General features: G+C 44.3%; 1 protein-coding gene across 2 annotated transcripts in view; it reads left to right on the forward strand.

Moving 5' to 3' along the window:
* ADCY10 (adenylate cyclase 10) overlaps window positions 1-14,320 on the forward strand; it is a 70,360-nt gene that overhangs the window by 25,062 nt on the left and 30,978 nt on the right. For both annotated transcript variants that reach the window (XM_053391342.1, XM_053391343.1), the window contains exons 11-19: window positions 1,559-1,748; window positions 1,928-1,983; window positions 3,342-3,495; window positions 3,806-3,998; window positions 4,904-4,990; window positions 7,803-8,086; window positions 9,227-9,363; window positions 10,595-10,711; window positions 11,068-11,349. In XM_053391342.1, the coding sequence (XP_053247317.1) occupies window positions 1,559-1,748; window positions 1,928-1,983; window positions 3,342-3,495; window positions 3,806-3,998; window positions 4,904-4,990; window positions 7,803-8,086; window positions 9,227-9,363; window positions 10,595-10,711; window positions 11,068-11,349 (1,500 nt within the window). The remainder of the gene's footprint in view (window positions 1-1,558; window positions 1,749-1,927; window positions 1,984-3,341; window positions 3,496-3,805; window positions 3,999-4,903; window positions 4,991-7,802; window positions 8,087-9,226; window positions 9,364-10,594; window positions 10,712-11,067; window positions 11,350-14,320) is intronic.

Genomic DNA, 14,320 nt, shown 5'->3' on the forward strand with positions numbered 1-14,320 from the left:
TACTCTGGGGAAGCTGTGCAGCAAAGACAAAACCACTACAGTGGTACTTCGGGTTACATACACTTCAGGTTACAGACTCCGCTAACCCAGAAATAGTGCTTCAGGTTAAGAACTTTGCTTCAGGATGAGAACAGAAATTGTGCTCTGGGGCACGGCGGCAGCAGGAGGCCCCATTAGCTGAAGTGGTGCTTCAGGTTAAGAACAGTTTCAGGTTAAGAACGTACCTCCAGAATGAATTAAGTACTTAACTCGAGGTACCACTGTACTGGAAAAGCAGAAAACACTTGGCCCCTGTGCTTTCTAAGCAAGGGACACACAGAAGTATGGGCAAGCCCTGAGACATTCTGAGTAGGCGGCCACAAGGAAAGAGACCTAACAGCCAGACCACACCCCTAAGTCGCCCTGCTGCGGACGCTCCCTCCCAGAGCGAGTCCCCCATCAGGTCTTGTTGACACCTGGTGCTGTGAACAGAGGGAATCAATCAGGTTTCCATGAGATGGGCCTGTGGGACTTCTGTCATTTATTTGCCCGCTGCTGCTGTGCCACAGGAAGTTCCATCTTTTGGTCTGGCAGAATAATAATAATAATAATAATAATAATAATAATAATAATAATAATTTATTATTTGTACCCCGCCCATCTGGCTGGGTTTCCCCAGCCACTCTGGGCGGCTTCCACAGAGACCAAAAATACATTAAAATGTCACACATTAAAAACTTCCCTGAACAGCGCTGCCTTAAGATGTCTTTGGAATGTCAGGTAGTTGTTTATCGCTTTGACAACTGATGGGAGGGCATTCCACAGGGCAGGCGCCACTACCGAGAAGGCCCTCTGCCTGGTTCCCTGTAGCTTTGCTTCTCGCAATGAGGGAACCGCCAGAAGGCCCTCGGCGCTGGACCTCAGCGTCCGGGCAGAACGATGGGGGTGGAGACGCTCCTTCAGGTATACAGGACCAAGGCCGTTTAGGGCTTTAAAGGTCAACACCCACACTTTGAATTGTGCTCGGAAACGTACTGGGAGCCAATGTAGGTCTTTCAAGACTGGTGTTATGTGGTCTCGGCGGCTGCCCCCAGTCCCCAGTCTAGCTGTCGCATTCTGGATTAGTTGTAGTTTCTGGGTCACCTTCAAAGGTAGCCCCATGTAGAGCGCATTGCAGTAGTCCAAGCGGGAGATAACTAGAACATGCACCACTCTGGCAAGACAGTCCATGGGCAGGTAGGGTCTCAGCCTGCGTACCAGATGGAGCTGATAAACAGCTGCCCTGGATACAGAATTGACCTGCGCCTCCATGGACAGCTGTGAGTCCAAAATGACTCCCAGGCTCTGCACGTGGTCCTTCAGGGGCACAGTTACCCCATTCAGGACCAGGGAGTCATCCACACCAGCCCGCTCCCTGTCCTCCAAAAACAGTACTTCTGTCTTGTCAGAAGTGTTGTCAGGCACAAGGCGGTGCTTGAGGTGGCCCAGACGTAAAGCCGCTCCTGTTTCTCTGTGCTAAGAGGCCAGCTAGAAGAATGACAAAGTATGTTTTGTCGTTGTTGTTTCTCCCATGACATAGTCATCGGCCGGAAAGTGAACCTTGCGGCCCGAATGATGATGTATTATCCCGGGGTAGTGACCTGCGATGCTGTCACTTGCGTCAAATCCAAGTTGCCATCCTATTTCTTTGAAGAGCTCCCGTTAATTGAGATGAAAGGTGTTCTGAACCCTGGGACAGTCTATAAATTCCTTGGGGTCACGGAGAAAACGTAAGTATTACCTTCGCGTACAGCCGGGCAATAAAAGGGTTTTTTTCCTGTCACGATGGGTTACTAAAACCCTGGCGTGGGACACTTTTGAATGAAGAATGGGATCAGGCAATGAAAGCAGCTGCCAATTTGAGTTGAAGAACTTACGAGGTCTCCTTTTCTTGTCCTTAATCTTTTAGAATGATTTACAAAGCATATTTGAGCCGAGAGAGATGCGAATATTACCCTTTGCTGGGTAGGTGACATATCCTTCATTCAGCGACATTGTTGATGATCGTTTATTGGAGCAAGAGAGAGAAAATGCTATGGATCTGTGATATTCAAATGGTTACGTATTATTATCAGCTCTGTTACTGATGTTAAGGTGCAATTGCTGTTGCCTTTGTAGCCCAAACAGCACCAGCCATGTTGAAAGAGGTACCAGTAGGGTTGGGGTGAGGGCAAGGTTTGCAGACATAACCCCCACCCTCCCTCCTCCCCAAAAGTAATCTTAAGAGGGGAACTTTCAAAAGCTGCAATGCCCTAGGGCAGTGATGGCCAAACTTGGCCCTCCAGCTGTTTTGGGACTAATAATAAATTAATAATAATAATAATAAATTTTATTTATATCCCGCCCTCCCCAGCCAAAGCCAGGCTCAGGGCGGCTAACAACAATAAAATAATCCAACATTCTAAAAACATTTCCTTATAAAAATTAATTAAAATCAAATTGATGGCAACCATTAAGCAAAACAGGACCAGTGGTCAGGGATGATGGGAATTGTAGTCCCAAAACAGCTGGAGGGCCAAGTTTGGCCATCACTGCCCTAGAGGATCAAATGATATCATTAAGTACCAGGAATACAATCCAGCCAGATTTCAGAGAGGGAGCCATGCTAACCTGTAGAAACAAAACAAAACAACAAAACAAAACAAAGCAAAACAAAACCAAACCAGACCAGACCAGACCAGACCAGACCAGACCAGACCAGACCAGTGACATCTTAATCAAGTGAGAGTTAAAAGATGTTGAAACCCCACTAGGCTTAACTCTCCCACTGAGAGCAATGGGGCTGCTGCATGCTTAAGCTTAGAATTGATTATGTCTTTCATGTAAAATGGCTTATTTTTAAAATCTGGCAGCGTTTTTTATATACACTATGTTCGCATCTTACGCGGGGCTTTCGTTCTGGGGAGAGCATGTAGAAATAGTGCGTCGACAGCAAAAACCAGGAAATGGTCCATAAAGAACACACTTCATAATATCCTGCCACATCTTCAGCATATTATCTCTGCCTCTTTGCTCTCCATCCTCCCACCTCCTTTCTCAACTCCTGGTTCCTTCCCAACACAAGCTTCTTAAAGCGTAGACTTGCAGCTAACAGCACGTAAGAAGTGGGTTATGAGTTTAACAAACAAACAAAAACAAATAAGCACTCAAAAACTCAGGTGTAGGACAGCACTGAAATGTTAGCACCAGTGGAAGTTTTTTGCATGCAGAACGCAAATGTAAATTTTGAATTCAAAATCTGAACAATTTCATGAATATTTGTTTGAGTTATGCGAGGCTTCCTCTTTTGAAGACGTCTCACTGGCTTTATTTGCTTCCCCTAGGCCGCAAGAAGGAGACGGACCTCTTTGAAAACTTGCTGAGTGATTTTAAAGCCGACCGAAAAAGCCGCATTATCATCTACGAAGGCCTCATGGGATATGGAAAAAGCCAGCTGTTGGCTGAGATTGCCTTCTTAGGACAAGACACAGGACACAGGTTAATGCTTTTAACCGTACTTTGCTGTGTATTCCAAACTCTCTTGGCTGAGGGCTTGGCAGCAAGAGTCTTTCACCCACCCCAGAAACACTTCCCTGTCCCTCGTGTAAGCAGGATCCGTTCCCGAAGCCCTTCCCAGCTGTTACTTTCTGGTGGGCAACAGCCATCTGTGCCCTTGTACGTTCGAGCGGAGAAGGCTAACCACCCAGTTCAAGGGTCTGATCTTCCCCCACGCAGCAGCAAATGTTTCTCCAACAGTTGTGGAAGAGGCAGTGAAACCTTTTCACCAATAGTTCTTGTCATCGTGCAGGGTGGTGGCGATGGAGCTCACAAAGATCAATGTGTGGCAGAACTTCTTTGTCATCCGGACCCTCATGGCTATGTTTCTGGGGATTGATACTTGCAAGACCTACGATGCAAGACAGTATATCCTTGTGACCCGAATCCGAGGAGTAGTTCAGGAAGAGTATTTCTGCCTTCTCAACAATCTCTATCATGTTAAGGTAACGATGCAAGCAGGCAAGACCTTTCTCTTCTGAATTCATTTTCCTGGTGCTTGGTGGTTGGTTTGTGAAATGTACTCGGAGTCCTGTAGTGATTTCATGCTCTTTATTGCAGCTTGTAAAACAGTGATTGAATTGCCCCCCAAACCTCAGGCTTTTATATACATTATTTACACAATGAGTCCCGTCTGATTGGCTGATTCTGCTTCCCTCCTGGAGCCTGATTGGTCTTCTCCTGCAGGCCAATCAGTTGTTGCATTCTACGATCCTACCAGCTTAATAGGCTGATTAACTTCCTCCTGGAGCCTGATTAGTTTTTTCCTGCAGGCCAATCAGTTGTTGCATTCTAGGATCCTAGGGACACAGGTGGTGCTGTGGGTTAAGCCACAGAGCCTAGGACTTGCCGATCAGAAGGTCGGCGGTTCTAATCCCCGCGACGGGGTGAGCTCCCGTTACTCGGTCCCAGCGCCTGCTCACCTAGCAGTTCAAAAGCACGTCAAAGTGCAAGTAAATAAATAGGTACCACTCCGGCGGGAAGGTAAATGGCGTTTCCTTGCACTGCTCTAGTTCGCCAGAAGCAGCTTAGTCATGCTGGCCACATGACCCGGAAGCTGTACGCCGGCTCCCTCAGCCAATAAAGCGAGGTGAGCGCCACAACCCCAGAGTCGTCCACGACTGGACCTAATGGTCAGGGGTGCCTTTACCTTTATAATGCATATACAACACATATAAAACACTTTTTCCTTATCAGTCTGGCTGAGTCCCAAGTTCACAGGGTGAGAAACCAATACCTTGAGGCTTCAAATGGATTTCTTCTTAACATATGCACTTCTGACAAGGAATGTAGAACTCTCTGTTGCTAACAAAAGCACTGTGTGATTTCTTGGTTTGGTTTCTCTGGTCAGTTCCCCACATCAGAAGAGGTTTCCAAAATGAGTAATGAAGCAAAGAATGAAAAGCTGGAGAACATTCTCGTCAATATTCTAAAGAATGTAAGTGATACTTTTCATGCACGGTGGGTAGCAGTTATTATGTTCTTGGCAGCTCCCAATAAACTGGCTGGGTGATATACAACTAGGTCCTACTCAGAGAAGGCTCAATGAAATCAATGGACCTAAGTATGTCCATTGATTTCATTGGGTCTGCTCCAAGGAAGGCTAACACCCATTGCAGGGTTTCCCCAACTTGGGTATCCAGCTGTTTTGGGACTACAGTTCCCATCATCCCTGACCACTGGTCCTGCTAGCTAGGGATCATGGGAGTTGTAGTCCCAAAACACCTGGCGACCCAAGTTCAGGAGAGACTGAAGTCCCAACCAAAGAAGAGTGGAAACTTAAGTTGACAGACTATGCACAACTTGCAGACTTAACATATAGAATAAGAGAACAAGAAGAACATACACTTAGAGAAGATTGGAAAACGTCTATTGAATATATGGGAAATAACTGTGTACAGCTGAAAATGCTGGCAGCATTAAGATAAATTCAACAGTGTGAACAAGTTTTGATGGCTGTAATAATGGAATACTGAATGGTTTAGTTTTTGTAAAATATGCAGGGATTCTATGATATGTGAAATGAACCATGGAAAGAGAAGAAGGGAAGTCACTGATATCTTAAGGATGTAAAACGAGTATTTGAAATTGTAAAATAGAAAATTTAATAAAAATTATATATAAAATTATATATAAAAAGGAAAGACTGACCCACTGGTCTCTATCACATTTAATACCCCACGACAACGTCAGAACCATCTGCATTCAGTTGATGCTGTAATCTTTCTGGTTTGAAGTTGATTTTGTAGAACCAGACCATGGTATATGGGAATCTATCTCTAGGCAAACCCATAGATCCTAACCTCTGAACATGGCTGATCAACTGGGTCCCTATGACTTGGATCTGATTTTCAATACAATCTTTATCTCACCCCTGACAGCCACACAATTTTTTAAAAGAATATTTATTGAATTTTATAACAAATAAAAATACAAATCTCAATCATATTATATACATTTATTCTCCCTCCCTTCCCCCGGACTTCCCTCAACTCCCCCTCTACTGTGTTGTCTGATTTTATTTATTGTCTCCTGCATTTTTTATATAAAAGTAACTTCCCTTATCATTTCTCTAAATTACAGTGGTACCTCGGGTTAAGAACTTAATTTGTTCCAGAGGTCTGTTCTTAACCTGAAACTGTTCTTAACCTGAAGCACCACTTTAGCTAATGGGGCCTCCTGCTGTTGCTGCGCCGCCGTTGCACAATTTCTGTTCTCATCCTGAAGCAAAGTTCTTAACCTGAGCAAATATTTCTGGGTTAGCGGAGTCTGTAAGCTGAAGTGTATGTAACCTGAAGCATATGTAACCCGAGGTACCACTGTATATGTTACTGTAATAAAGTTGTGAACGTTCATTCAAAACCTGCCAATGAATCCAGCCCGTTTTGTTGTTTCTGCAAATAGACTGTAAATGGTTCCCAGACTCTTTTAAAGTCCTTTTTGTCCTCTTGTAGTTTATCTGTTAGCTTTGCCAATTCTGCATAGTTCATCAGTTTTTCTTGCCATTGTTCCTTTGATGGTATCTCTTCTGTCTTCCAATGTTGTGTAATTAAGATTCTAGCCGCTGTTGTAGCATACATAAACAGTGTCCATTTTTCTTTTGGCAACTCTTGATTTGAAATACCCAACACGAAGGCTTCAGGATGTTTAACAAAATTCATTTTAAACATTTTTTTCCAATTCATTATGTATTATTTCCCAATATTTTTAATACATTTACACTCCCACCACATATGATAAAAAGTTCCTTCCTTTTCCTTACATCTCCAACATCTATTATTTTCTTTCCTAAACATCTTAGCCATTTTCACTGGTGTAATATACCATCTATACATCATTTTCATGTAATTCTCTCTTAACAGCCACACACATTTTAATCATGGTGTGGAAACTGCTTTGGTCATGGTTTCAGCTGTAAGGAGGGGGGAAGATTTTTTTTAGTTTTACAATGACTAGTACAGTATTAGGAAAAATAGTAGTAACTGCAGGAAAGAGAGGGGACCATCAGGTTGCACCGTGGTTTTGAAAATATTGCAGTTGCTTTTTTAAAAACACCAGCAGCATCATGCAGACTGGATTAAGGAAGTTCAGTTTTCTGCCTCTAGGTACATTCTTTGGAAGAGTGGGCTATAAATTCGATAAGTAATAAAATAAGAACAACAACAACAAATATATGTAGTGACTAAATCAAAGGCTAAACAGTGAGTTTATTTATTAGAACTCTTCTATAATGCGGGTGGCGCTGTGGGTTAAACCACAGAGCCTAGGACTTGCCGATCAGAAGGTCGGCGGTTCGAATACCCGTGACGGGGTGAGCTCCCGTTGCTCAGTCCCTGCTCCTGCCAACCTAGCAGTTCGAAAGCGCGTCAAAGTGCAAGTGGATAAATAGGTACCGCTCTGGCGGGAAGGTAAACAGTGTTTCCGTGTGCTGCTCTGGTTTGCCAGAAGCGGCTTAGTCATGCTGGCCACATGACCCGGAAGCTGTATGCTGGCTCCCTCAGCCAGTAAAGCGAGATGAGCGCCGCAACCCCAGAGTCAGCCACGACTGGACCTAATGGGCAGGGGTCCCTTTACCTTTACCTTTATAATGCCTTCCAGGCAGTGTAAAGAAAAAATGAAACAATTTAAAATGCGTACCAGACACGAACCATCTAAGATAAAAGCTCCTGGTAACGCAGGGAAGACTTAAAAGGTACAGCTCCCTGAAGGAGTTATCACTTCATTTTTTGTGGGGTTTGTTGTCATTTTAGGCAGTGATGAAAGAAGTTCTCATTTTTGTCATTGATGAAGCTCAGTTCATGGATCCGGCCTCGTGGGACTTCCTGGAGAACTTGCTAAGCGATATCGGCATCTTTGTGGTCATGTCGTTGTCTCCATCGCCCCGCAAGGGGAGACTGCCTTGCGCCGCCGCAGCGCGGCTCATGAGCAGTGAAGACACCACCTACGTTCAGCTAAGGGAGTTGACCCCTTCAGTCATCGTTCAGAAGGCCTGCCAAGATCTTGGGGTGGTCAGCATTGCCAGGGAGCTTGAGACGTAAGTGGGAAGTGCTTGTCCAGTGGACCTTTTAAATTTTTCTCTTGAACCATTTTGTTGTTGTTTAGTCGTTTAGTCGTGTCCGACTCTTCGTGACCCCATGGACCAGAACACGCCAGGCACTCCTGTCTTCCACTGCCTCCCGCAGTTTGGTCAAACTCATGCTGGTAGCTTCGAGAACACTGTCCAACCATCTCATCCTCTGTCATCCCCTTCTCCTTGTGCCCTCCATCTTTCCCAGCATCAGGGTCTTTTCCAGGGAGTCTTCTCTTCTCATGAAGTGGCCAAAGTATTAGAGTCTCAGCTTCAGGATCTGTCCTTCCAGTGAGCACTCAGGGCTGATTTCCTTCAGAATGGATGCGTTTGATCTTCTTGCAGTCCATGGGACTCTCAAGAGGCTCCTCCAGCACCATAATTCAAAAGCATCAATTCTTTGGCGATCAGCCTTCTTTATGGTCCAGCTCTCACTTCCATACATCACTACAGTGGTACCTAGGGTTAAGTACTTAATTCGTTCTGGAGGTCCGTTCTTAACCTAAAACTGTTCTTAACCTGAAGCACCACTTTAGCTAATGGGGCCTCCTGCTGCCGCCACGCCGCTAAAGCACGATTTCTGTTCTCATCCTGAAACAAAGTTCTTAACCTGAAGCACTATTTCTGGGTTAGCGGAGTCTGTAACCTGAAGCGTATGTAACCTGAAGCATATGTAACCTGAGACTAAGAGCACATATTGATATAGGTATGTATTAGATAATATGCAAAGAAATATACAATAATAAGAGTACATTCATTTGTAAAAAAGGAATATAGAACAGGAAAGACAGGAAGTCTAGTGTGTTGATATGTATATGATTTTTGGGGGAAAATTGTTTTTGTTTTTTCTCTTTGTTCTTTCTTTCTTTTTTGTTTCATTTTCTTTCTAGGTATATAAAATTTGTATATAATTTTTGTATCCATGTTGGAAATTATATTATAGTAAGTCCTGTAATGTAATATGACAACATTTACTGATTTAATATAAGAAAGTTAACAAATAAATAAAATGCAAATTAAAAAAATAATAATTAAAGTGTCCCTGGATTTATTCAAAAAAATCTGGTAACCTTATCCTATAACTCACTTGTGACTCTCTGCCCCCAGGTTCTTAATACAACGAAGCCATGGGAACCCATTGTACTGCGAGGAACTCCTGCGGAATCTCCACTTAAACAACGTTCTTCAGTTCCACATGCTAGAGGAAGACGAAGAGAGAGAAGACGAATGGGACAACCTTTTCAGTAAGCGGCCGCTTATTAACTGGCGTGGATTTCTGTGCCAATTCTCCTGTAGAATGGCCGGCGCTCAGTGCTAGTGATGGCTCTCCCATTTTGGCAGCATCCTAACATCTCCTTTAGGAAAGGCTCAATGACACACAGCTGACCTGCAACGGCCGCAGGAGCCGGCCGTGCAACAAGACGCAGACCAGCAGATTTTGCAGGGAAATCCAAGAGGAGTCACTGCTTACCGGGGAGCAGGGGAGTCACAAGGGGTACCCGCAGGAACACCAGGTCCTCAGAATGCTCAATCTGAGGTTTTTTGGGGGGTTCTGCAACGCTCTCGCAGTCACCCCAATCTTCAAAGTGCTGGGGTTCTTTCAACCGAAAGAACCCCCATCTGCCATTAATCACGCGGCCAACCGGAAGTCTGGTCTAGCTTCCCATTTTAGGGAAGTTTTTAACGTTTGATGTTTTATCGTGTTTTTAATATTCTGCTGGGAGCCGCCCAGAGTGGCTGGGGAAACCCAGCCAGATGGGTGGGTATAAATAATAAAATTATTATTGTTATTGTTATTGTTATTATTTTATTACACTGCTTAGTCATGACTAAGCTTTTATATCCATTCTTCCTTTGCTGGGACTTCTGCTTCTTTCTTTCTGGGAGAGTAACATTCTTGCTGCTGTAGTCTCATACATGAATAAGTTTCTATACAGTTTAGGTACTGTAGTTCTGTCCCTATAATTCCCAATAGAAAAGCTTCTGGTTTTTTTTACAAACGTTATTTTAAACATCCTTTTCAATTCATTATATATCATTTCCTGGTAAGCTTTAACCTTACTACAAGACCACCCCATATGATAAAAAGAACCTTCTTTCTCTTTACATTTCCAACACTTATTTGATTGAGATTTATACATTTTTGACAATTTACTTGGTGTTAGATACCATCGGTATATCATTTTCATATCATTTTCTCTTTGATTATAATATGCTGTAAATTTTATATCCCTATTCCACAATCGTTCCCACGCTTCCATGTCTATATTATGACCAATATCTATTGCCCAATGTTTCATTGAGGATTTTACTTGCTCATCCTTTGTCCCCCATTCCAATAATATTTTACACATTTTAGATAGCACTTTTACATTACATTCCAACAGGTCTCTCTCCAGTTGTGATATTTGTTCCCCAAACCCTTGAAAACACAGTATTTAAACCCTGTTATCTCGTTGTTCTTTCTCCGTGCAGCCGTTACTGCTCTCAAGACTCAAACCTCCAGGACCTCCAGTGAGTCGGATTCATACATTTGCACCATCACACAGAACGTGAAGATGCACAACATAATGCTCCCTCCGACATTAAAAGGTGAGGCATTGGGCCCGTCTCTGTGAAATCCTTTCTCCTGAAGTATGTACAGCATGGGACGTTTGGCTTTTTATTAAAGTTATATTTTAAAACCTTTTTCAGTTTGTTATATATTGTGTCCCAGAAAGCTTTCACTTTAGAACACGTCCACCACATATGGAGGAAATTCCCTGAGAGGGGTTTTTTAGCCAGCTGAGTATCTTTGTACAAATTATAGAAGTCAAGGATTTTAGACAGAATATCCAGCTTTCCTCTCTGATAAAGCTGACATTTGATTGTGCTATTCATCCTTCGGCGGCATTTTTAATGTTGGCCTGCTTTCTCACTTCATGACTTAATTTTTCCCCCCTGTCTAGGGATTGCTCTGGCTGAGTTGGACAACATGAACCCTTCTGAGCAGATGGTGGTGAAATGTGCAGCTATTATTGGTGTGACCTTCTCTACAGAGTTGCTGTTCCACATCCTCCCTGAATGGACCAAGATGAAGATGAACCAGACCTTGGCAGCCCTGGTGGAATCTCACATCTTCAAGTGTTTTAGGGAAAGGAAAGAAATGAACACCAACCAAATTCAGGATGAACTTTCTAATGAGCTCTGCTTCTCCCCCAAAGCTGTGAAATCAATGGGACAAGAGTCCGGTAAGCACATTCTTGGAAACTGATGCTTTCCAGAATATTCCAAATTGGTTACTCAAAAGGAAAAGGGTGATTTCACAAGATCTTGGGTGTTTCTATATGTGCATTTCATGTCGAACTGGTAATGTATATGTACTGTATTTTTCGCTCTATAGGACGTACTTTCCCCCTCCAAAAATTAAGGGGAAATGTGTGTGTGTCCTATAGAGCGAATGCAGGCTCCTTGGCTTCAGCAATAGCAACGCGAAGCCTCCGAAGCGCAGAGGGAGCACTCCCTCCGCGCTCCGGAGGCTTTGCGTTGCTTTTGCTGAAGCCTGGAGAAGGAGAGGGGTCAGTGCGCACCGACCCCTCTCGCTCTCCAGGCTTCAGGGATAGACTCTCCTGGCTTCAGCGAAAGGAACCTGAAGCCTCCGGAGTGCAGTGGGAACTTGCACTGCGCTCCGAAGGCTTCAGGGATAGCTGCCTGAAACCTCTGGAGCACAGTGGGAGGTCCCACTGCGCTCCGGAGGCTTCGGGTTGCTTTCGCTGAAGCCAGGAGAGCAAGACTCTCCTAGCTTCAGCAGAGAGGGAGAGCTGCGCAGCGCCCCTTCAGCTAAGCGGGAGGAGAACTGGAAGGGGCTCCATTTCTCCTGCAGCTTCGCTGAAGGGGCGCTGAACAGAGAGGGTGGAGAATTTTTTTTCTTGTTCTCCCCCTCTAAAACAAGGTGTGTCCTATGGTTGGGTGTGTCCTATAGAGCGAAAAATACGGTATTTAAGGAGTCCTAAGCTCTGTATGTATTAGTGGCTTAAGACACAGTGAGGCTGCTTTCCCTTGCTGTGTTTCATGATGCATTTTCCTGTTGCAGAACACACCAGAGAGGGAGCAGAAATGAGAGCAGGGATGTCTTCGCAATACCCGATTCTCTGAGCGTGAAACACATACTCACACAGACAATTCCTATTCCATGGAGCTGCCACATGCTTATTTAATTTAGATTTATACATTATTATTTTTTTGCCAGTTTACTCGGTGTTAGATACCAGCTTTTAATTATCTTAATCAATCATGAGTTTAGCTGGTCCTACTGCTTAAGAAGGGACATGGGTGATGCTGTGGTCTAAAAACCACAGAGCCTAGGGCTTGCCGATCAGAAGGTCGGCGGTTCGAATCCCTGTGACAAGTTGAGCTCCCATTGCTCGGTCCCTGCTCCTGCCAACCTAGCAGTTCAAAAGCACGTCAAAGTGCAAGTAGATACCGTATTTTTCGCTCTATAGGACGCACCGGACCATAGGACGCACTAAACTATAGGAGGGGGAGAACAGGAAAAAAAAATCTCCCACTCTCTGCTCAGCGCCCCTTCAGCGAAGCGACAGGAGAAACGGAGCCCCTTCCATTTCTCCTCCCGCTTGGCTGAAGGGGCGCTGCGCAGCTCTCCCTCTCTGCTGAAGCCAGGAAAGTCTTGCTCTCCCGGCTTCAGCAAAAGGAACCCGAAGCTTTTGGAATGCAGCGCGAGGTTCTGCTGCACTCCGAAGGCTTCAGGCGGCTATCCCTGAAGCCTAGAGAGCGAGAGGGGTCAGTGCGCACCGACCCCTCTCGCTCTCCATGCTTCAGCGAAAGCAACACGAAGCCTCCGGATCGCGGAGAGAGCGCTCCCTCTGCGCTTCAGAGGCTTCACGTTGCTATTGCTGAAGCCAAGGAGCCTATATTCACTCCATAGGACGCACACACATTTCCCCTTAATTTTTGGAGGGGGAAAAGTGCGTCCTATAGAGCGAAAAATACGGTAAACAGGTACCACTCTGCCGGGAAGGTAAATGGCGTTTTCGTGCACTGCTCTGGTTCTCCAGAAGCGGCTTAGTCATGCTGGCCACATGACCCGGAAGCTGCACGTCGGCTCCCTCGGCCAGTAAAGCAAGATGAGCGCCGCAACCCCAGAGTCGTCTGTGACTGGACGTAAGTCAGGGGTTCCTTTACCTTTTACTGTTTAAGAACCATTGAAATTCTAGCCGCTGCAGTTTTGTGTGGGAGGGATTCTGTGCTTTGATAAGAGCTGAGAGCACATGGAACCTTACGAAAGGACAATACAAGTGGACTCTCCATGCTCTTACCACGGGCAAAAAGACTGATACTGATGAATGGGGAAAATAAAAGTGCGACTCCCTTCTACGATTGGATTGAAGACTTAAACAAACTCGCAACATATGAACCTAATCCTGTGGAGCCGATTCCCTCCGCAGCTCGGAGGGAATCCGCCATTAGCCGCTGGCGCTAACCCGGAAGTCTCTGAACAACTTGCATATAAACGCAGACTTGCCAAGGACAAATTTAATGATATTTGGAACCCATTCTTACAAAAACTGTAATAGGTTAAGATCTGGTGAAGTACAATAATAACCTTGTAAAATATACAGTTTTGGGTTTTTTTCAACTCCCGCCTTTATTTCCTCTTCTACATAGGTTCTGTTTCTCTTTTCCTGTCTTTTATTTACGTCTCACAATGTATAATATAATTATGTACTTTTGAACTTTCAATGAAGACGTTATAATAATAAAAAAAAATTAATTTTGATGGAAAAGTTAACAGCAAGGGTACGTGAAAGAAAGCAACGTGAGAAACTTCATAACTTTTACATAACGTGGTCCTCCTTTATTACATATGCATCAAAGAAAGAGTATGCATTTAAACCACCTAAGACATGTGGAAGCATGTGGAATGATATTTTTTAAACCAGCACCTGTAGAAATAATTTTTCTTTGATTATATTACTAATGTAATTACCTGGAGGTAGTTGGGGCTGTTTTGGGAGGGGGGTGGTTAGGGGGAAAACTGTATTTGATTGCTTGTATTTGATTATATGTTGTTCTTCTATTCAACTAATATTCAAAATAATAATAATAATAATAATAATACAGTGGTACCTCTGGTTGCAAACGGGATCTGTTCCGGAGTGTGCGTGCGTGCGTTGCGATTCGCCGCATCTGTGCATGCACATG

Source organism: Podarcis raffonei, chromosome 6, assembly GCF_027172205.1.
Source record: "Podarcis raffonei isolate rPodRaf1 chromosome 6, rPodRaf1.pri, whole genome shotgun sequence".
NCBI lineage: Eukaryota > Metazoa > Chordata > Lepidosauria > Squamata > Lacertidae > Podarcis > Podarcis raffonei.